The sequence below is a fragment of the Macrotis lagotis genome, chromosome 2, assembly GCF_037893015.1.
Source record: "Macrotis lagotis isolate mMagLag1 chromosome 2, bilby.v1.9.chrom.fasta, whole genome shotgun sequence".
In the NCBI taxonomy this organism is placed as follows: domain Eukaryota; kingdom Metazoa; phylum Chordata; class Mammalia; order Peramelemorphia; family Peramelidae; genus Macrotis; species Macrotis lagotis.
In genome coordinates this window covers 119894938-119919507 of record NC_133659.1, presented here as the reverse complement: position 1 = coordinate 119919507, position 24570 = coordinate 119894938, and the positions used below count along the sequence as shown (strand labels likewise).

The 24570-nt window shown below is 33.1% G+C and overlaps 1 protein-coding gene across 7 annotated transcripts in view; it reads left to right on the top strand.

The window, feature by feature from the left end:
• The window catches only part of ESRRG (estrogen related receptor gamma), a 604123-nt gene that overhangs the window by 358809 nt on the left and 220744 nt on the right, over nt 1-24570 (top strand). For 2 of the 7 annotated variants that reach the window (XM_074222671.1, XM_074222670.1), the window contains exon 1: nt 1-11821. This exon is cut by the window's left edge and continues 1631 nt beyond it. The exons of 4 other annotated variants lie outside the window; for them this stretch is intronic. In XM_074222671.1, the coding sequence (XP_074078772.1) occupies nt 11766-11821 (56 nt within the window). In that variant the 5' untranslated portion in view covers nt 1-11765. Of the gene's footprint in view, nt 11822-18622; nt 20530-24570 lie in introns of those variants that run through there. One more of the 7 variants, XM_074222675.1, reaches the window with a different exon arrangement.

Genomic DNA, 24570 nt, shown 5'->3' with positions numbered 1-24570 from the left:
CATTAATTGATTCCTTATGTGCATCTTAGTCAAGGATACTGTTGTTTTACCAGTCTTTCAGATAAGTTACTGTAGATTGCAGCAGAATATGTGAGGATGGAGGTATGACACAATGTAGTAGAAAACTAAAAACAAACACATTTAAATAAATAGGATAAAACTGCCTTCTCAGATTTTAAGAATATGAATCAAGTCTGATAAGAGTAAGCCAAAAAACTATGTCTCTATATCTAAAATATTGATTACCATTGAATAATTGAATAGGTCTAATTGCTTGATCAATAAGAATGGAATTGATGGTAGAACTCAGGCAGTAATGGAAAGCTCTAACCACAAAACTATCATATTAGGGATAATAATAATAATTAACATATTCTATGTTAATATAGTAGAGGAGAAATGTATACTTCTTCCTTCCCAGTTGTCTTTGCTATGGCATATTCAAATAAGAGATGTGGACCTGAGGGACAAAGTTCTCATAAAGACAGGACAAAAACCTGCCCTCTGGGTTTCCTCTGGCTGTCTTTTTTTTTTTTTCTGCAAGGCAGTGGAGTTGAGTGGCTTGCCCAGGGCCACACAGCTAGGTAATTAATAAGTGTCTGAGGCCAGAGTTGAACTCAGGTACTCCTGACTTCAGGGCCAGTGCTCTATCCACTGCAGGCCATCTAGCTTCTCCTGGTTATCCTTTTAACCTCTTAAACTCAAATATCCAAAATGAAATTCCCTACCTCCTACCCAAACTTATTTTTCTTCCCTTCAATGTTGCTCTTGAAGAAACTTCCTCACCCCCTAGGGATAACTTAGAGGAGTCATCCTTTATTCTTTCCTGTCTTGCAGCCCATAATGAATTTCTAAGTCTTGTCCTTTCTTCATTCACATTATGGTTCTCTGCACCATCATCTATATGCATGGTGCTGTTTTACCCTAGTTCAGTCACTTTCTTATAAATTGTCACCTAGACTATTGATGGTACATCTTAAATTTATTTCTATTTTTCCTGTTTCTCTGATATATAATTTCTCTGTGTATCTTTCAAATATTCTCTATACTGCTTGCAAAATAACTTTTCTAAGGAACTATTCTCACCATGTTATTCCATAGCTGAAAGAATGAATTCAGAACTCATCAGTCTTACCATTTGAAACTCTGTCCAATCTGATCCTAACTTGCCTTTTCCATATTTAATTTATATTGCATGCTTCAGTGTACCTAATATTCTCACTAAACTGTTCTACTTACTCTTCCTCATGGACTCTGCTCCATTTTCCCTTGTCTGGAATGTTCTTGTACCAGTGCTCCTTGTAATCCTTACCCATCAGTTTAGAAATCTCCCCCCCACCCAAAGTGTGAGTGCTATCTTCCAATTGCCTTGTATTTACTTATAGTATCTTGAGGACAGGGTTTATTTTGTTTTTGTCATAAACTTCAAAAAATTCTGACTTGAATTATTTAATGAAAAGAAAGAAGAGATAATATAGTTTTGGGGATAGTTATTCTTTCCATCATGCCTTAGCAGGGATATTCTTTTTTTCTTTTAAGATTTTTTTTTCAAGGCAATGGGGTTAAGTGCCTTGCCCAAGGCCACACAGCTAGGTGATTATTAAGTGTCTGAGGACGCATTTGAACTCAGGTCCTCCTGACTGGCCCGTGCTCTATCCACTGTGCCACCTAGCCGCTCCAGCAGGAATATTCTCATTGCAGATTAAATGAACCTGGGCAAATAATAACTGATAGTAGTCTGTAGTAGATTATTTATTATTATTTTCTTGTACCATCTTATTTGAACCTCAGAATAAACCTCTGAGGTAAAGCATCTGCATTTTACAAATGAAGAAACTGAAATGTAAAGAGGTGATTTGCCCAAGGTCACATAGCAAGTTAATATAGTTAAGTTGGGATTTGACCATAAGTCTTGGACTCTATATTTTGCACACTTTGTATACTTTAAAAATAGGACCTCTGAATAAAAAAGATGTGGAATCTTGGCAACAAAAAAGAAAGAATGAAAATCTTAGTGATTTAATAGCAAGAAATGAAAAAAATCCTAACTTTCATTTTTGAGAAAATGGAGGATTAAGGGAATGTGAGAGTAATTTGCAGAGGTTTTCTATTAAAGAAAAAAAACTTGTGGCATATCAAAAAAAATAAAATATTTGCCATGAAATAATATAAAAAATGCTTTCAGGGAAAATAAGGGAGAAAAAGAACTTAGACAGTACTTACCTTCTTTCCTTCCAAATCCAAGTGTTTATGGTAAAAAATTATGTACCAGAATAGGAAAACAAAAAGGATTATTAAATCATTAGTTATTTAACAGTTTCCAGTTTTTTCTCAGAGTGGGTTAGATTATAGCTTTGGAAGAAAAGCACTTTTTTTTGTGTCTCACAAAATGATTATCTGCATATTTTGCCATGACAATGGTCATCTAGTATTAATCAAAGGAAAAAGAGAGAAATTGTGGGTGTTGGCATCTCCCTGCTGAGAGATCTTGAGTAGGCCTTGTATTGACTTGACATGACCAGGTGGCATATTTTCCTCCAAGAGCAAGTATCCAGGATATGACTTGTCATACCTGACAACTACTACCAACTCTTGGTGATTCATATAAAGATATATAATACTGTTGAAGGAAACTTAGAAATGTTTAAAAAACGCATTCTGGTAACTAATTGATATCAACCTAATATCATAGTGGGAAGCATGTTAGTAGGGCTTTGTGAACTATTAGCTTGAGGATAAACACCCTCACCTTCTCAGGTCAACTTCCAATATAGATGGTTGAAATATATACAACAATGTGTACAATATACAAGGGAGCTTCACAGAAAAACAAAAGATGATACAAAGTATTTAGGTAGAATTCAAAGGAGCCAGGACTAGTCACTGCCACTCACACTCAAGAAGGAAATAAATGATGAGTTACAGATGTAGATCAGAAACTGCTTTTAAGGCAAAATTTAGTAATGAAGTCCACTTTTTAATTATCCAAACATCTTTTAAAAAAAAGATTAAGGATTAAGACTGTCATGTCCTAATTAAGAATGTCAATAACGCAAATGTCCAGAAAGAGTTCTCTTATGATATCTACTTTGGAGAACAAAAAATGGTTTTTAAAAACTATTTGAGGGAGAAGATTGATATACAGGTAAAACTAATGCAAAGGGAGGATGGAATAGTGCTAGTAGGTGTATGAGTAAAGACAGAACCACTAAACTTAATTTTGCTTCTGCTTTTTCTACAAAGGAGAATGGTCTAGTGTGGAACAGAATTAAAAAAAGTAAATGGGATTGGGCTGCTCAAGAGATGTAAGGAAAGACTTCAGAGTTTATCTTTCATCCTTAAAGTGACAGAATAGGATGTGCTAGAACTTGAAGTTGTCGTGACATCATTGCTTTAGGCTTTGAAAGGGAAGAATTTTTTAAAATGACAAGGAGGTGAAATGATAGTATGTAGAATTGTCCCTTTTGTAAAGCACTTAGTATAGTGCCTGACCCAAAATGGGGCTTAAATGCTTCTTTTCCTTCTTATTCCACACCCTTCTTACTGGGAAAAAAAAAGCCCCAGAAAGGGGAAGTGACTTGTCCAATGTCATATAGGTAATAAGTAACCTGGGGGAGAGGGGGGTTGTAGTTAGGTGGTGCAGTGGTTAGAACACTGGATCTGAAGTTATGGAAGCTTCATCTGACTGAGTTCAAATCCATTCTTAGATACTAGCTGTGTGACCTTGGGCAAATCACTTATCCTTATTTGCTTCAGTTTTCTCATCCATAAAATGAGCTGGAAAAGGAAATGGCAAACCACAAATTTATTAATATTTGCCAAGAAAACTCCAAATGGGAGTAAGAAAGAGTCAGACATGACTGAAATTGACTGAACTACAATAAAAGAAGTAAGTAGTAGAGCCAGAATATGAATCCTGGGATTATCGACCATTTAGTGGTCTAATCCAGCACTGTATTCAGATATGATTTTGGGATGAAATGAAGCATTTTAAAATCATTGACCGATTAACAGGAGATTTACTTTTCCCCAAAACAGTCAAGCTATGCAAGAGATATACAATGACCTTTAGTTTCTGAACTCTGCCCATTCTCCTTCATAATTATTGGTTCCCTGAAATGTCTCCCTCTCCCCTCCCTTTGTTGATGAAAGATTTTTTTTTAATATTTCCTGGGATCTAATCATTTAGATTATCCCAGGAATTAACATGTGGCAGATCCTTTACAAATAATGAAAATAATTTGAAAATGTTCCATTATTTTATGGGTGTCATTTGTGAATTAGGAAAAAGTTCAGTTATTTTTAAAATTGAAAATAAATTCTATTTTACAAGCATGAATACTGGTGCATGTCTTCCTATACCAAATATCTTCCCAAGCAGCTATGTTCTTTTGCAGGCAGTTTGAAGAAATAGTTAAAGGTTAAAATAGCTTCAGCCTTTGTTAAAATTTACCACTTTAATATTTAGGGTTCTAATTTAGTGAAGGATGAATTAATCTGTTTCTTTTTTTCTCATCACTGATGAAAATTGTCTTTGATTTGTTTAGTTTTCTAATTCAAGTGGTAACTGAGCTCTGAAAAAAAATGTAGTCTTTAATTATGTTATTTGCTTTTCTGCAACATAGAGTTTGATTGGGGGAAGCTTAACAATACAAAGTAGTTGTGCATATATTGATACACTACAAACGGGTTAAAGACCCTAGAGGAGAGATGGTAATAATAATAGAAACTGGCAGGTATACCTCAATTAATAACCTCAGATCTTGGTTTAAATTCAGATTCTGTTCATTAGCTTTGGCTTCTCCTTCCTTCTCTCCTTCCAGAGATGGAAAAGAAGTGTAAAGACTCTTCTATTTTTAATATCTCTTGGGTTAGAATTACTTTTTTTTCTATAAATGACACTCTTGTTTCCCCAGAGTTTTGAATAGGTTGTGCTCCTAGAATGAAATTTTCTAGGAAGATATGTAAATGCAGATGTCTAATCCTTTGCCACTGATTAACTCTCTTCTACTTTTCTCCATTTTTTCCCTATAAAGTGAGGAAAAGCATCACATATATAAAAGAAGTCAATATTATAGTATTTGTAGTCTCTTAATAGAAATTGATTATCAGAAGGCAATGCCATATATATAGCAATTTCCTATGGGGCTTTTATTTTCACTGTTTTAACAATAATGAAAAGAAACATGTCTAAAATAGCTAGTTTGAGAAAGTTTTAACATTGTGTTCAATAGCCAGTTGTACTTTTCCTCTCAAATCAGATGAGGAGCACATTTCTTCGTAAACCTTGTAGGTAATATTTTAGGCATTGAGGATACATGTAAAAGATTTCCAAGGCAATGTTATTTGCTAATTCAACATGATGTGACTGCTTGTTAATCAGTGAACATGAGAACAAAGAAAAAAGGGAAAGACATCTTAGAAGTGAAGCATAGGTGTAATTAGTATCACCCATTACTGATTCTAGCTCTTTTATTTTTAATTGTTTGTTTGTCTTCTCCTACCATCCCTCTGGCTTTTTCCCTACTTGAACAATATGTCAAACTCTACCTTTGTTCCATACTGTATAGAAATATGTATTTCAATCGTTCAAGTTCAGAATCTGTTAAATTTGGAGATGGGAGAGAGGGCTTGGGCAAGTCCTGGGAGGTTCTTTAATCAACAGAAATTTTGTCACTAAATATCAGTGATAGTCAATAAAGAAAAAGGCAAAAAAGGGAAGAGAAAGTCAGATGGCAATTGATGGAAATTGAAAGAAAACCTCTAATTTCTTTATTCCCAGTTAAACCCATTTTTCTTTCCTTTATGGAATAGATTAATAGTATTGTTACTTCATTTTATTCTAGTTAGTATTTTTGGGAAATTTGTGTAAGGGTTTATTATGCAGTTAGGAAGTATCCTGTGTAAATTTTCTGTGTTTCCTATTCTACTGGTATTGTGGTGGATAGTGTTGTGCAGATGTGAGATCAGGCTCATGTCTTTGGCACTGTGTGCCAGGTTTATCCATTAAACATTAAATCATTCCCTTTTGAAGCAACTCATGTTAGGAACAGTAATAAAAGCAATAGTATTAATGATTCCAATATAGAGACAAAAAAAGGTGAAAGGAGAAAATGTTTTAAGTGTAATGGAAGACAGACATATGTTGGGATTCCATCCATTCTCTTTTCCCCATTTTACTCTCTCTCTCTCTCTCTCTCTCTCTCTCTCTCTCAGATTTTCTTGAGCTGTAGGTACTTTCATAGAAGTCTCTTCAGCAGGCAAATTTACTTAAACATGATGTACCTTGTCCCAGTCCCACTGTACCCCATTTTTCTTTTTGTTTTTATGTACTAAACATTGACTAAACCATGACATTTCAATAAAGATTATTGGTATTTTCATTGGCAATATTTATATATCATCTTTTTCTTGTGTTCAGGTACCAAGGCAGATAGAAAAAAAAAAACACAAAGAAAGGACTCATTCTGAAATTGGTAAACCTTAACATCATTATGGGACAATTAATGAAAAACTTTAGAAAAAAATTTCAGAAGAAACAAACCTCCCAGGTGAAGAATTTAGCAAATTTGAAATCTAAATATTAGACATTTCCCACAAAAACTAGTTTCTTTAATTTTCTGTTCAAAATGTGGTTTGAGAAGAGGAGAAAAATAAAGAGAAAAAATATCAAAGCAACATTGGACTTTACTAATTTTGGACAATAATAGCATAGTTGTGATAGTCAACAATTTATTGCTTTGAAAAGAAGTAGATATTTGATCTCCTCTTAGGTTTGTTGTTTATCATAATCATCTTTCAAGTGAAAAGGCTAATTTACTCTTTCTATAGGAATATTTTAAGCATGATTATCATAATATCACAGCTGCCTGAAAAGGTCTAAAATGGGACCTTGACCTTGAATGTTTTCTGCATTTAGCTTGTAGTGCTTAACATTCAAGAAACAATATAACCAACTCATTTATTAATCTATAATTTCAAAATGTTAACTCTTACTCTGTGAATACAATCCGTAGTGATTCTTGAAATCTTGAAGCAACTAAAAAAAGTGCATTTGCTGTATTAATAGAGTAAATGTCTGAGATTTTCAAGATTTCTATTGGGAATACACTAGAACCAAAGTAAGTTTTCCCTTTGGTATCACACTAGCTTATGATTTAATTTTTACTGACATTCCAGCAGTCATATTATTAGCTTCACAAAATGAAAGTGAAAATAATCCTGTATTAATTAAACAGAGTAATGGAATTCCTTCCTTCAGTTTATCTGAGTTATTTTAGACAGTAACAGACTTTTTCTCCCCCCTTTTTCCCCCTTTGAACAAGCTTACAAAGAAAAGGGGTTTGATTGGGCTGTAATGAAAGTGTGGTAGCTAGATGTGGTGATTTTTCTCTGCAGCTAGCTATTTAATACACCTCAGCTAGTTCTACTGCCCAATTTGGGTCTAGGATGGGAGGACAGAATGACTTTTAAATATCTTTGTATACTTTGAGGGATTTTTTAAAAAAATATTTATTATTATCAATTTAGCCAGTCCTTTAAATAGCAATTTTGTGTCTTACAAATGAAAGACATGTTTTGAGGAATTGATAAACCATTTAGATTTTTTTTGTAATTAATGAGTGTACTGCCATCATTCTGACTTCTGAAGAAAGACACATTCTGTAGTATTTTCAGGATGTTCTACAAAAGATTAAAAATATGCATATTTTAGAGTTTGGTATTGAGAAGAAAAAAATTAGCTAATGTTCACCGAAAGTCTTTTTATAAGTATTAGCTCTAAGCAATCTTAAATAAAATATAAGTCATACAAATGCAGTGTACTTTTCTAAACATTACAGAATTGGGGGAACATCTGCCCAGCTGCTTTAAGCAGCACTCTCACAGCCCACATTTTTTTGTACTCTATAGTTTTAAAGGTATATTTTAAACTTTTCACACACAAAAACAACCAGAAATGATAAATATGAAAAAAAAACTCACATGATTTAAAAATAGTTTTAGTGTCATGGAGATTTTAATACTAATCATTCAGTTGTAAAACATGTATTTGAATTGTATGTTCATTTTTATGAGTCTTTACTGTTACCTTTTAGAATATTGAGAAGGGAACTGCAAATAGTAATTTATTTGATTCTTTCATAGTGCAACTCAAAAATGAAAGAAGAGTTAATTTTTTTTGTCAACTTTAGTGAACACATAAGAAAATTGTCCAGCTTGTAAGATTTAGGCTATGATTCTCATTGGAGAGCCCAAAGTTTCAAAAATGCAATCTTAATGTATAAATAAAAAAATCTCCCAGTTTGTATTTATATAGAAAGAAATTTACTTTTTACTTGCTGGGGCTGGAGGAGGTGGGGGTGTGTACTGCTTCTTTAAAATGTTAAAGTGAAGGAAGTATCTTCTTTATCTTGTGGCTTGTGGGTTAGCTGTGGTTTTAAGAATATGGTTGTTTAGAAATTCAGGAGTTATTGGGTTGTTTAAAGATGAAGATGTTGAAAGATTTACATAGGAATAATTATATGCACAGTCTGATCCTCTGATATAGACTTAGCTCATTAATGTTCTTTGGGAGACAGTCAATAAAGCTTCTTTTTTTGACTCCATTTTTACTGCTTTGGTGGGTTTCATAATGTATAGATTCGATTGCCTGAATGTTGATATGTCTATGATGGGTTTTTTTTTGCTAGATTAATTAAAATATAAATCTATTGTTCCCTATACAGTCTCCTCAATCTTTATAACAGACCCATTTCTTTACCTTCTCCACCTCTCTAGCCTCTCACCATGGGGAAGTCTCGATGAATAGGAAAGGTTCTTGGGATGACAATTGTGTTTTTTATAAAATGTCCTGGAACCTGTCCCAGAAGTTTAGTGCAATAGATTTTATTTTAAAATTTAAATTGGTTAAACTGAATTCAAGACTGTAGGAGTAATCTCAGGTCCTTGACTGGTAGAGGTGACACTTTGGCCCCAGGGGGGGAAAACACACTACTATATGAAGTCCAATACTATACTTCTGGTCATTCAAGGTGCAGGGATTGCAGTGAAGGGAGCTCCTTGCTTGGATCAAAGATGGTTGGTGGAAAAGTCGTGATGGCATAATAGGGTAAAAATGTGTGTTCCGAATGTGTTTGTGTATGTGTGCATGCAACATGGAGGAATTCATACCTGAATATGAAAAGTGTGCTTAAGGAAATATAGCACACAAAAATCCAAATAGGCAGTTCTTCAGACAAGTAAGTACAAAGAGCATAAAGGTAAATTTTAAAATACTGAAAACATGAGATAACTTGGGTTTCTTCAGGCAATAATAATAAATTTGGCTACAGATTCTTTAGAATAGCTCTTTCAAAGGAGTAATAAACGCGGAACTGTAAGCATGATAATGCAAAGGAATATGAATACAGCAAGGAGACAGACATATAGATGACTTTTAACATAGTATTTTAGACTACTTGAGATCATTGCTTTTTATAAAAATGATTCTTGAACATTGAAATTTTCTGTTTGCATGCTGAGAATATTTGCAATTGAATCAGTAAGTGGTAATAATTTTAGTTTATTCATATATCAAAATCTGCATGATATACTATGTATGTATTTCTAATGATGAAGTTTACTGTATCTTTAGAAAATTTTTTTCATCGAAATGCCTTTGAAAGGGTTTTTACTTTTTTTAAAAAACCTGTAAAAATGATTCAGTAGCTTGAATTAGATTTGATAAAGGCAATTCTTTTTTTGTCTTTCTGCTGTCTGCAGAGTGCTTGGATTTTCTTCTACATCTCAGAGCTCTTTTAATTCACTGCTCACAACCAAATTTACATCTTAATTGCAGAGTTCACATTTAACAATATAGACAGCATAATGCTACTGGTAATTAAGCTTTTACTACCTGCTTTTATACAGTAGTCACAGACATAGTTTTGCTATGTTAGTTCCGATATAGAAACTTGCATGCATTTAGACCCCAAATATAAGTAACCAGGCCTCCACTTTAAGTCTGATTAAATACATGGCAAAAGGAAATTATCTTCCCCTTTGAAAGGACAAAAAAACATGCCTGTCACTTTTTCTATTCTGGATTTTGACTTGGCTGTTCTATTTTAATGTAACCCCCCCCCCCCAGAAGATTTTATAAGAGGGTGCTTTGAGTTCTGATTTAGTGTTATTAACACATTGTGTCTATGTGTACTTATTGGTTTTGATATCAAAGATTGTTGTTTTTATCAAGTAGGATTCCAGTCTCCAAAGATTTTGTGAATATCACATAGAAATTACAAAATTGTGCTACATTTTTTCAATAAGGTTGCAGTTTTCTTTTTGCCCTATAACTATCTGAAATCTATTCTAGTATTTGAGTTCATTAAAATAAAAATAGATAAAAAATTAATATTTTTCCTGCTCCTAGTGTTACATGTTTTAAAAGTAGTTAAAACAACAAACCCATAATTATTTATTCTTCTTCTAGTTTTAATTTACTTTTATGATCTTATATTTCAAAGTGCTTTATTCATTAACTTGTCTTAATGAGAGGCCAGGTGTCTCGGTTGCAAAAGATGATATTTTGCCGGCTCTAGATTCCTATTTAATTTTGAAATGTGCCATGTATGCAAATACATATTCACATACACATGACATGAAATATGCACTGGTGTCAAAATAATATCTCTACTTCTGTTTCCTATTCAGGTGGGAAGCATTTTTTGGGGGGGGAAGGGAAAGTATAAAATTAACATTTGTATTTCAAATTTTAGCAATGCCAACTTTACACAATACAGTCCTCATGTAGTTAAATTAAATTGGTTTAGATTTAATATACTATAATTACTTCTCCCTGCTCTATCCTCAGCAAGGGGAAAAATGATTGATTCCATAGTTGCTTATTTTCATTTTGTGAAAGTATGCATTGAGCATGTTTAGAAATAGAAGAGGAAGTGATAAGTATATAAATTATATGCATATAAAATTTAGTAATGAATTCTTTTGTTTTAAGTTGTGGAAACTACCATATTTATGCAGTCATTGCTACCTACAAGAAACAATTACAGTTAAAAAATAGTTATTAAGCATCTTAGAATAATATTGAATTTTAAATGTCCACTATAAATTAAAAAAAATAAATAGCTATAAGAATAGAATGAGAAAGTAGAAGACTGAATCATGATGCAAAAATGTAATGGAACATAGACAATGGCATCATAAACTTATTTTTCTCTACCTTATGTAGAATTCTTCCCAAAATTAACTGTGAGTCTGGCATGTTCTCTTCTTTTCAAGGTAAAAGGCAAAAATGTACTTTAGGTTTAAAAAAAAAACCTTCCAGTACCTAAAGAGTTAAGTTAATTATGTTCCTTTGTAGCCTCTCAGAAAATATTTGTAGCATTTAAATCTCTCTTCCCTCCACCCCTCCCTTATCTGCCCACTGTTTTCAGTCCCCTTTCTCTATCTCCACCCCTCTCCTACCTGCCTGGCTCTCCTCAATCTGTGCTGCCTGGGTTCTCCTGGCTTCTGATTGGCGGAAGCTCTTCCAATCTAGAGCTTGCCTGGGCCAGTGGGACTGCATATGTAAAGCCCTACTTCATATTAATAAGCTCCAATCGGGGCTTTAAGTCCTTGATTAGGAGAGTGTGAGAGCTTTTGGTCCCAACTGGCTGTGCCTATAGGCTTGTCACCAGGAGAACATTTGTGTTAATTGCACGGGGCTCTGTCAAGGAAACTTTGATTTATAGCTGGGGTGCACAAATAATGGTTGCCGGTCGCACATGGATTCGGTAGAACTTTGCATTCCTGAATCTTTTTCCCTGCACTACGAAGAAGAGTAGGTACCCTTTTTTTTTCTTTTTAAATTAAAAAGATACAAATATATTTTTATATATTTGCACCCTGATTCAGGTAACGATCTGTGTATTTTGTGTGCATGAGTGGCTGTTTGTGTCTGTGTTGTGATCTTTTGTGCTGAGGGTGATCTCCTAATTCAAAGTCGAGAATTGTTCTCTGACTACAATGTTACCTTTGAGGCGAGGCTCGGTAACTGTCAGTAAAAACAGCTGTGTGACAGTCACTTCTTATTCAGGTGCTAAGAATAGGCACTTGGCACCAATGCTTACTGAACTGTTAAAATGCATCTTTTACTAGGACCCATTTTCCCAAGGAAAAAAAATGTTTTAAAATACAATATTCAAAAATGATTTATACTATTGAGTGCCTCTTATGTATTTGCAGTTTGACAGATATTTCCATCTCCCTGTCATTTCTTACCTCACAGAGTTAGAGGGAAAATTGCACATTTGCTAATTCTCCTTCAGAGAACAATTTTAAAACTAGCCTCCTGCAATTCAGGTCGAGAATAATGTTATTTGCATGGTTAGCGTTAAGTCAGCACTTAGCTGACAAATCAATCCATTAACTAACTGGGGATTTTCACACATTCTGAATATTAACAACAACACCCCCCCCCCAAATAACTAAAGAAGACAGTTGGACTTTTAATATTTTACACTCAAATGAGTTATATATAGAGAGAGTAGAATTATTTCACTTATTGTCTCTTCAAGATACAAGCAAAGTACTTTGGCTTTTACACTCAGTTTAATTTGTATTTATGCATATCTTTGTATACAAGCCAATTCATGTTGAGATTACCAAAGTGGGGGGAGGAAGTAAAAAAGGGGGGGTTGCACGAGGAAGTAAATTATGTATTCTGGTTTAGATGAGCAGATCATAAACTTAATTTCATCCTACAGTCAGGATAAAATATTAGTATAACGCGGGAGCTGTCACCAGTTCATCTTTCTGTTGAGTCAGTAATATTGCTTTCCTTTCATATTACAATAATACGGAATGTTGTAATTTTGTAAAGGGTACACTTAGTAAACACTAAGTCCACGACTTGTGGGGGGGGATATAAGGATATGTTGAAGAGACAGTGTATTATAGGTAGATGTCCACTAGCTGTCCTTAGTGACTGCATATTGCATTGCTCTTTGTAATTAAGCCAGAGATGAAAAGTGTCTTGCAGTTGCAATCCTGTATGTTGGTGATTTTAGACATAAGTGTGTGTGTATATGTGTGTGTGTGTGCATGAGCATGATCGTGTGTATGGATGCACATGTGTGCATGGGGTGCACATCTTAGAAAATACCCTGGAGACAGAAGGGACTGAGAAATTACGGAGGGGGACAAGTTGTTCAGTTTGAAAAATCAAATAAGAAGACAGTCTTAAAATAGCTGGAGTTCAAAAAAAAATCACAAAATAAACAAAGGTAGAATGCCCAGTAAGATGTGATTTGTATCCTAGCACACTTGCAATGACTGAATGAGAATATAAAATATCTTCATATTGACCGAAAAGGGAAAAAAAAAAAAGAGATTACCAAGAAAGCTCAGGAAGAGTCTGAACTTTCTTTAAAAAATAAATAAGCAAAAGAAAAGAAACTTTAATAGGGCCTTAAAAGGGAGTCTTTTTACCTAGTTTTCTTGAATTTATCTTCTTAAAGCTAATTTGAATAATTAGTTTAGATAAGCCTCTTAAAGTAGATGCAGTTAAAAGAAATCAGGGCACATGTCCTTTTGGCTGTGGTGCAAGATTCAAAGGAGCTCATGCTTTCTTTTTTGGCTCAATTAAAAGTCATCTTAAAAAAAATTCAGATTTATTATCTGGATGCAGTTCTGATGGTTATGTGGTTCACTGGACAGACAGAAAGATCTAATGCTAAGCAACACATCTGCCTCTCTGTCTCAATTAATAAACCACAGAATTTATACATGCTATTAATATTCATAGTAATTGTACTTGGGCTGTACCCCCATCACGTGTATATATACACAGAAATCAAACCAGAGTTGTGCAGATCCAATGAAAATACTGGAAAATTTCAGTTTTGGTTTTTGTTAAAAAGAGAGAGAGAGAGGGAGGGAGGGAGGGAGGGAGGGGGAGAGAGAGAGAGAGAGAGAGAGAGAGAGAGAGAGAGAGAGAGAGAGAGAGAGAGAGAGATTTAACACTTAAAATCTGGCTAGATTAAGGAAACCTGAAATATTAACCTTTTATTAGATTTCTTTGAAATTAGGGAAGGACATATGAAAGAATATAATACTTTGAACCTTGTTTCACATTTAGGTTTTTAATAGTAATATTAGTTGTCACTATATTATAGGAAAATAATGTATCTACTCATTTTGACATGTGTCAGTCTAATCATGCTAAATGAGTGTGTTCATCACACGAAATCCCTTTCAACCTCTGATTAAAATGTAACATTGACTACAGGATTACAAAGCGGACTTAATTTTACTGACTGTTTTAACAGCTGTCCCAGCTGTTGGAAGAGGTAATGAAATATGGCGGTGAGATACTGTAAAACAGGGAAAGGGTTGAGATTGTTTTGTAAATTTAAACATGAGAGTTGAATTAAAGACCTAGAAAATCGAACATACTTGTTTATTTGAATTAACTCCTGGGTCAAGCAAGTTTAGTCACGTTTACTCTATTTTCATTCACTTTTCTGTTCTATCACCCGACATCTCTGTCATCCTAGTCTTTTTGCTAGCCTTTTTTCCCCCAAATGAAATTTTTTAAAATCTCAGCTCCCGAAAAGTATTTCAAGGATTTTTTTTTAAACTGAAAGAGAGGGAAAATACATAAATGGATAAGAAATAAGGCTTGAATCAGAGTGGGTACAATTAGGATAAAGAAGATAGATAAGATCTTGCCTTAAGTCACTTAGATAGTACTTGGTATGAGAACTATGAGTAGACATTGTCACATTATTTTTCTAATTAGAATCATCTCAAACTCCAGCTTGGGATATTATATTAGTGTAATGTCAAAGTAGCATAGAACTAACTTACCAATTTTTTTTTAATGAAAACTATCTCCAAACTCAAAGTGCTAATATTTCTGGACTTAGGAGAAGTGGTCAGATTCCCCCCCCCCCCCCACCCCCAGGTGTTAAAGGTGTTCTAGAGAGGCTTTAAATTGGTGACAGTAATCATACATTTCCTTGGAGTTTGCTTCAGGTTCAAAGTCTTGTAGCATAGCACATCCTAAAGTATTATAGGTAGTAAAAGATCAGTCCTGTTTTTTTCAAATGAATTAAAAAGCCAATGTTCAAGTTCCATAACTCAAAAGCCTAGGTAACTAGACCAAGTATATTACATAATATCACATTTCTCCCTACGAATTGAGTCACAATAGTGTTCTCGAGTCAATGAAATGTATTTTCTGTTCTCTTTGAATAGTGAATAACATGCATGTGTTTCATCGTGTGTGTATGTGTATATATGTGTGCGTGTGTGTGTGTGTGTGTGTGTGTGCATGTGTATGTGTGTGTTGCATTCCTGGACACTGGGTCAAAGTTTTAAAATCCTGTTTCTGCAGAGATGGCAGCTTTTCATTTAGGGTGGAGGTGGGTGATTGGGGGAGGAAGGGTTTTGACCAGCCCCTTTTATAGTGATGGTTTCTCATTTTAATGTATTTATGGTGCTTCTCTTTTATTTACTGAGTGAGTCTAGTACAATTCAGCAGTAATTAACTTATGTTATTAACAGAACCTTTGTGAATATCCATTAATTATTTTGAATGCATTTTTTTCAGTTTTTCTTTAAATAAAGTAACCTGTTATTTTTTTTTAAAATCCCCATTTGGAGACATTTGATCTGTTTATTTGTAATCTTGTAATATGTTCATCTAGTTTTATAATTGTTAGTCTGTAATACTAATAGGTCTAGAAAAAGAACATTAAAAAACAGTGGTTAAACTAAGTTAATCAGAAATTAGAATTTTGACATTCAGTTTTTCAATCCTTAAAAATTTTAGGTATCTTATGTATTGTTTAGAGTGGTTTCATTAGGTTTTATTTAGTCAATAATACTTTGGGAATATTTGTAAAATATTGTGGTAGTAGAAAAAAGCTTGTGCTTCCAATGTTGAGGAAAGATAAGGAACTTCTCATTAGCCAGGTCCTATTTTTGCAATTAATTTTAAATCCATGGTGCTATCCATCAAACAGAGCAGGTAACTTCTCTGATTCAATTTAACAATACTTTCACCATACCTTATTCCAACAAGCACCAGAAACAAAGAGCAGACTATTGTTTTTGAAGGTAGATAGCATTCGAGCCCTATCACTTTGGAAAATAACCTGAACACTTCTAACATACTGACTAAATAAGATAATATTAACCTGAAGGATTCTTTGTGATGTTAAAGGACCACAACCTTTGACATTTAGGATGTTGCTTATATATCATCATACAGTAAGTAAAATTTAATATTTCAAAGAAATGGACTTTAGAAGTAGTAATTTTTATGAATGTAATTAATATTATTACCCTTTCTAGTTCCAGCTCTTAAGATCATTATCACATACTAGGAAAAAAAGAAGTTTTCACTTATCATTTCAATTGAAGTTTTGTATCAGATCAGATCTGGATTTGTTTCACAGAAAATTGATGGAAGAGAGTAACAATAAAATGTTGATCTGTTTTAAGTGCATGTGAGCTGCAGTTCTATTTAGCTCTCTGGAGAAAATCTGTGATTACACAGGGCCAGTTTGTTCAGGTTTATCTCTTTTACATCCACTGGCCTTGTATTAAATTGTCATTGTCCAAAAGCAGATGAGATAGAAATTAATTGCAATTTTTGACAAGCTCTGACAGTGAAATATTTAGCCCCTCTGTCTCCAATCATACTTATATGTATGTTTGATAGTGCAGGGATGACACCAACAATTTCTGAAGCTTAACAATGTCCTTATTAAATGTTCATCCATATTTTGGGTATCTTTTAGAGTTAATTATTGTTTTTATTTATACACATATATGTAAATTTACTACAATAAATGTGTAACACATTTTTATTACAAACCAAGTTAACTCTACATGTGTGAAGACATACCTGTACACATAGCATGTATGTTTCTAGTCATACATATGAAGACATCTTTCTAAATCATATGGATAAAAAGAAAATTTAGATTCTTAAGAATCTTATGCATATATGTATTTATATATCTACTTTTAAATGTATATGTGTGTATATATATATATATATATATATATATATTTATATTCAAAATTGGATTCCAAGTTTTTGCTATGGCATGTATCTTAATCAGATGGTTCAACCATTTTAAAAAAAGGTAACTTCTTGATTAAATCTTGAACTGATTTTATTTTATATTAATCATTTACAATATTTGTCATGTTTTCATTTATGTATTAATCAATATGTGTACATGCTTGAAATTATAATTATATTGAGATATTAAGTGCATAATTTTGCAATTTTTGTCATGTATCCCCAAAACATTTTTGAACTAGCCTTTTCTTTATTCTTCTAAGATATATTTATTGTAAAACATAAGCTTCAAAAAAATTAATTTCATTTATCTTATATTAATACCTTCTGTACGTTTTTACAAAGAGGAGATATTCATGATTATTTCGCCCCCCCCCCCCCACAAAAAAGCAAATTACTGGCTTCAGAATTGTCAATTTTATTCTGAATGGATAACTTGTGATTTAATTCAGTCAAATATATGGAAACAATTGAAAAGCAGCAGTTTGGGTACTATATTCTGTATTATAGGATTGATATTTTTATTTACAGTTCTCAGAGTAATCTTGGAGCATAATTAAATGTACCTATATTCAGATAATAATCAGTTTCTCTTAAATGTCTTTTTTTTACAGCCTATATAGTAGGTAAAAGTTTCTTTAATACCTTTATCTTTTACTAGTATCTGAAGGATTTCCTCACATTATATTTCTTACATAAACTCATTTCAAGTTTTTACATTTCTGATGTTTGAAAATCTAGTTTAAAAAAGTAATAATAATAATAATAATAATTATTATTATTATTATTATTTAGTTTTAAGAACATTTTAACCATATCATTCTTTAATTGATGACAGGCATTTCTTTCCCTATATGATTAGATAATATTTGCTAATATTTTTCAAAAGTAATTTATAAAACTGACAAAGCCACATTTAAAAATTTTAAATTGTAATTTGCATGTATGTGTGTGTTCATATAATTTCATGTTTAGGGCAAACTTGTATTTTTAAAAATTCTTTTGAGTGTACGTTGTAACTTATGGTATTTGACATAATTTTATTTACTTGGAGAATAATTATTATATTGAAGGGACATTCGTGTATACTGAAACCAAATTATTTTAACTTCCAAATACCCATATGGAGTTCAAGTAGCTATATGCATACATCCATGTGCCTAAAAGTCATCTAACACTTGCTTTTCTCAGAACAAAAACCCAAATATATAGAATTATTTTAAAATAATATGTGTATATATATTATATATATATATATATAATTTCTCATGTCTTCTCCCTTGTTAGGAATTTAATTATGTTTTTGATTGGCATAGATGTTATATACTAAAAAATAATAAACTAAGGAAAAGCTCTATCCTGAGAGAAAACTTAAAAAGCTATATATTCTGACTTTTGATTATAACTCTAAAAGTCAACTTATATATATATATATATATATATATATATATATATATATATATATATGTATATATATATATGTATATATATATATATATATATATATATATATATATATATATATATATATATACCTCTATGTCTTCATAATACTTTGAATGAAGCAAAATTGCACAAATCAAAATGAAACTACATACCATATGTAATATGTTTTGGCATCACTTATCTAGGCAGTAAAAGAAATGTTAGCCATGTTGAGAAACATCAGAAGCATCACCATTGCATTGTTAGCATACACTCTCATCTTCTCCCTCAAACATTTCTCTCTAGTAATTGACCTGTACTGTGCTAGAAACATTGGAAGTTACTAAAAAGTTGTCATTTGCAGTCAGATAAATGAGTTATTAAATAAGTTTAATGTAACTAACTAGGGGATACTTGTTTGCTTGCTGAGTGTTATTTCAAACAGTAACTCCTGGAATCTGCATGTGGTAGTAGATGAGAATAGGTAGACAAAAATCTGGTAAGAATTCTCTGAAATCTTTATTCTGCATTAAAAATGGATTTTTTGGGGGGAAATCTGTTTGAAATAATGTCATTAATTTGTCCTTTTGTTGGGTATTTTTTTTTCAGCAAGTCAGGAAAATCAGTTCATTCCAATCCTAAAAAATATATTTGATTTTTGTGTATGGGGAGATTTTTTTTTTGTTATAGCTTTTCCATTTTCCTGGGTAAAAAAAAAACAACTTATTTTTCCTCCTTTTCTCACTCAGATAGAAACTGTTAAAGTTATAGAAAATTTAAAACAATGCAAGTTTAGACAGTAGCAAAAAAACATAATGGGATTGTTTTCTGAAATTTTTTTTCCCTGTTAGGGAAACTAATCTTCGTTTTTCTGGAGGGCTGATTATTTTTAGATCAGAAATAAAACCTGTTATCTTCACCTTCCTTTCCATTGTGTAAATTAAGTTTCAAAAGTTACATATTCTTAAAATAATTGTGCTTATTCTTGAAAATATTTATGAGAATTTTGCTTGTGGGAAAAGGAGGAATGACATTCCATTACTCCTATAAAAATAGTAATTAAGACCTACTGGTCATTTGAAAATGTAAAACTGAGAATTGAGATAGAAAGTCTTTAGGTTTCTAGAAAGGTATTTGAAGTGCAAAAATCAAATACAAATATGTTTAGCTACTTGACATTGCTCCCCAAATTACTATTGTGTTTTTACTTGTGCAGGCTATAATAATTACATACAATTTTCCCCCCATTCAGTCAGAGAGATCTCAGGAAAATTCTTATTAGTTAATATATACACCATGGTCAGATGTCTGTAGTATAAAATATTGCATTTAGCTAATTATTCCCAGTAGTGACAAAGAAGTGAAGTTAACAATTTTGATAACTGGATAAAGAGATTGGATGGAAATCAGATCACTTCCCTATTAGGAAAAAAGTGGATACATTTTGGTGTTAGATCGTATTAAATTGGTTGTACAACACTGTCAGTGATTTATATTAACATGAATGACACCTGTCCCATCTATCATGAGACCAAGGTGTCACAGATGGACAAACAACAATCACCAGAATTGCAGGGCATTACACACTTGGCTTTTAACTCATTTCATTGTTCTTCAAATACAGGAGGTGGCTGATTCTGTTCTTGAAGTCTAGACAGGAGCATGAGATGGGCTCAGGGGGTGCCACGTGGTTAGCCTTTTCTTTACCACCAGAATATGGAGGTGGGAGGATAGAATGAAGAGTTTATGCAGAAAATCTTAAGTAGTTAGAAGTTCAAACTTCCCTGTTTTTTTCTCCCTTAAGTGTACCCACTATAGCTATCAATAAATGTTTGCTTATTTATAATTCTTTATGTATTGAGAATCAAATTTAAGTATGGAAGTAAAAGAAGCTTGAATTAAATTAGACTGGGGTATTTTGCTTTTTCTTTGATATTGCAGGTTGAGTAGTCAAACAAATGAAAAATTAAGTCTTCACTGAGCAGGTCATAGGAACATAGATCTAAAGCTGAAAGAGATCTCAGGTAAAAACTCATTGTTTTATTTCAGATACTAATTTTAATGCATAGTGCATTTTGATCATACTTAATGATTTTGAATGTATATTAAGTATTGGTTACTGTGTATGACATCTGCTTTGCTTTTCAGTTGTTTGCAGTTTTGGGGTAAATTCAGTATGTTATCCACCCTATATTTCTGCTTATCATGGATTTATCATCCTTCTACTGATACCACCTGAAATATAGAAAAGCTTATTCAAGTGTGAGAAGTAAATAAAGGGCATTTCTTCCTTACCAAGATACTGTGACATTCTGCTTTTGTCTACTTTACCAAAGTTAAGCACATGCTAAATGTTGTTTATATATTGTGCTTGTGAATGTATATGATATGAACTGTACTCTTGAATAATATGTATCAGTATATACCTGTGGACTTTATGGCACAAAAAATTCTGAATTCCATTGTGATTACTGTCAATATCTCATTTGTTTTCTTTCGTTTCTGTTTGAGTACTTTAGTAGAGCTCTTTTACGATGTTTTTTGTGATTGTTGTCAGATTGGAATACTGCTGACATTTTTGTTAAGTTAATGTCAAGCAGGAAAACCTGTGGCAAACTGGTATAGGTCTATACTGCTTGGACGATACCGCTTATGTTTGATTGTGTGTAAATACAGCTAGTTAGTTGGGGGTTTATCTGATAGCTTGGCAGAAAGAGAGAGGAGCTGTACAAACTGTTTTCAGTGACTGTGCTGTTCATACACCTGATAAGATTAAGAGAGCTTTCCAAATGCTGATATGCTTTGAATAAGAAAAGAATAATCACTTCCACTGGCACCAGCTTATCGGGAATGAAGTAAAATGCCTACACTTTTACATTAGCAAAAGTAAATGTTTTAGGCACATTGAGCCTTCCCCTCCCCCCAGTTAAATAATAGTAAACCTCCCCCCCATTTTTTTTGTGAGTGCACTAATGAATAAAAAAGGATTTATTACCTTTACTAAATCAGAGGTGAAAATGTTACAATAGTAACAATCCTTTTGATAATAGAGTGCTTCCATTTTGTTGTCCTAAGCAATTCTGCACTTTCCCCTCTAATGTTTCATTAACTATCATTTCAAGTATTAGGAGACTTAGTCCTAACTTAGTTTCTTTACTTTGTCTTTTTAACTGACCGGGTTAATTGATATTCAACTCATCAGCCCCTCATTTCCTAAGGCTTGGAACCTTTGTGTTGGAACCTAGTTGAGCCATTATTAGTCAGACCACATCATATATGAATTTATAAAAAATTCCTTAAAATATTAATTTTTAAAAAATGAGTGGGGTCATGATAATTTTTGGAGAGTTGCCTGAATCTCATTTGTCTAAATTGTTAATCCTTTTGAAGTTCTTCCCTTTTAAAATGGCATTGGTATTGCTCTTTGTAAGCAATTAACTTTTCCCCTATCTTACCATTTTCCTTTCTTTGTAATTTGATTCAGGCAAATAATTTGGTGTATTCTGATTTGATAAATGATAGTGCAAGAGTAGATTGATTGATTTTGGATTACTATTGATTACTCTCAATGAAATCACTGTGACACACTCAAATCAATAGTATTCGATTAACTAAGGCACCACTGTTCTATACATCCAGCAGCAGTGGGGAATTCAGGAACAGAATGTTCACAAGCTGATAAATTGACAAAGCATTCAGCTTTAAATAGCCCTTTGTTCAGCACTAGTTCGCTAAAATATATTTCATTGGAAAGTTCGTTTTTGCAACTCTGGGCCTTTCTTTGGAGGAAAGGTCATTGGTTTAAGGTTTATTAAATTTTAACTAAAAACAACTCGCTCCATTTAGGTGTAAAATAATTTAAGTACTTACTGCAGGCAACCTTCATGCTTTTGAGCTGTTACTCAAAGGTTTCATTCTTCTATGAAGATGTCAACTGTAAACATAAAAATGCATCACTGGAAATGTAATGGTTTAAGATTCAAACTGAAATAAAAATTCCTGCCTGGGGAAAGCAGTATAATCAAAATAAAGTAGTCTTAACTTTCTTTAGAAGTAGGCATACTGAGAAGTAGTGCTGGAAGGCTGCAGGTAGAGGGTTGGTCAGGCACATTGCTTCTTTATTTTCATATTTTCATGTCTGAAGGCATTTAACATGAGGACACTGGAATTACATGCAAACTATCATGTGGCCTGAAAATTTCTCCATTGGAAATATCCAGCATTATATTATCCTGAGCAAATTTACCAACTAGTTAGCAAAAAATTCATTTTTCCTATTCCAGGGCATTTTGACTAATGGCTGTTAAGGGATAAATTTCTCATCACTTAGTGTATTCTTGTACAGGCTTTACAAGTATATGTGCATTTAAAATGAATCTTCAAATTGTTTCCTTCATATTTAAATAGTCAATGCATTCTCTTGGTCTATTCAAGTATCATACATATGAAACAAATGTTCACCTCAAATTTGGTATAACTGATTAAAATAAATTAGATGCCAATCTTAATGTACCCAATATTTGGGGGACAGTGCAGGGTAGACTATTGCAGTTGTTGAGAGTCTTGAAAAAATACTCTGATTGAGTCAATTTTTTTCCCCTTCTAGCATTGGGGTGGTGGTGGAGAGAACTGACTGTGAGATGAAATTCATGAAGAAATCAAATTTTGATTCAAGAAATTCTGTCTCAAGTCAGGGTTTCTTCAGGAAATATGTGCAACTCTTGAGTTTAAGGGAGGTGAGTGAAAGAGATCTTCATGGAGTTTAATTTATGCCTTCCCTGTTGGTATTCTACAGATTTATATTAAGGGCATGGAGATAAATTTTTGCTTTTTATGACAATTATTCTCTTAAATACAGTACCCCAAATCTATATCTAGTTTTTTAGATGTCTCCTTTTATAAATCATTTTTAAATATTCTGTGCATTCTTTAAAATGCTAAGCCAACTATGACTGAGTATAGACATTGATCAGATGTGCATCATGCTGGCATCTGTCAGGATATAGTTAGACTCCCCCTCAAAGACACCATGTGAATTTGACCTCTACCCATGAAAGCTTTTTCTGAAAATTGTCACCAAGGAAAGTTACTTAAGAATTGATTGTCTACCAAATGAAAATTGTTCAGGCTATATAGTTTTAAAAAAACAAGGAAAATTAGATGCTGGCAGCCCAAATTTTCATCTTTAGCAAAATTCTTTTGTTAAGAGGGCCTTAATATTTGTTAGTCCTTTTTCTGCTTTTACACCCCCCCCCCCCCAATCCCGACCTGAGCTGCGTTACCTGTGCATCACTGCAGTTTGCGCAGATGCGGAACTTTTTTCCTAGGCGCCAGAAGGCAGGTCCTTTTTTGGCTAATGCAGTTCAGAAGAGATCTTTAGAAGATGTAATAAAGCACTCTTAGGACCCAATTTTATACTAGATTGTTCCTTCCAAATGTGTGGTTCATTGTAATGTTTCTGTGTGGGCCAGTAGGAGCTTCCTCTGTCCAGGCAGAGGCACAATTTGGCTGCTACATTATCTTTGCCTGATAGATAGGAACAAGGGATCAGAGACATCTGCAAATGTCTACATGAAATGCATTTTGACTTTGAATCACTTCAGGACTAGGTAAGTCTTTCTCCTACATAAACTTTATTGAGCTCAGATCTTGTTTAGGGAAGCTAGGGATAAGGGTGGGGGTAAGGTCCTGGTAGGTAGTAACTGGGGAAAGCATCATATACTGTTTCTTGGGTGAACTAAAGCCTCTAACTGGTATCTTGGATCTTTTCCCTCAGTAGTAGATTTCCCCCTGTCTGTGGCACTGAATTTGATTTATCGCTGGTATTAAGATCAAAAAAGAAATCATTCCTTTTGATGTTTGCTATTAGGCACATGCAGTGCAGGGGAGATCTGTCTTAGTGTAAAAGTCACTGTCCTATTTACCACATTTTCACTTGACAGATTTTTTTTCCATTATTTGTATTTCTCTATTTCAAGATATATGTATTGAAAAGTTAACTACAGAATAATTCAATAATGAGTCTTTTTACTTAGTAGCAGTACCAAGACAAGATTCATTTGTAA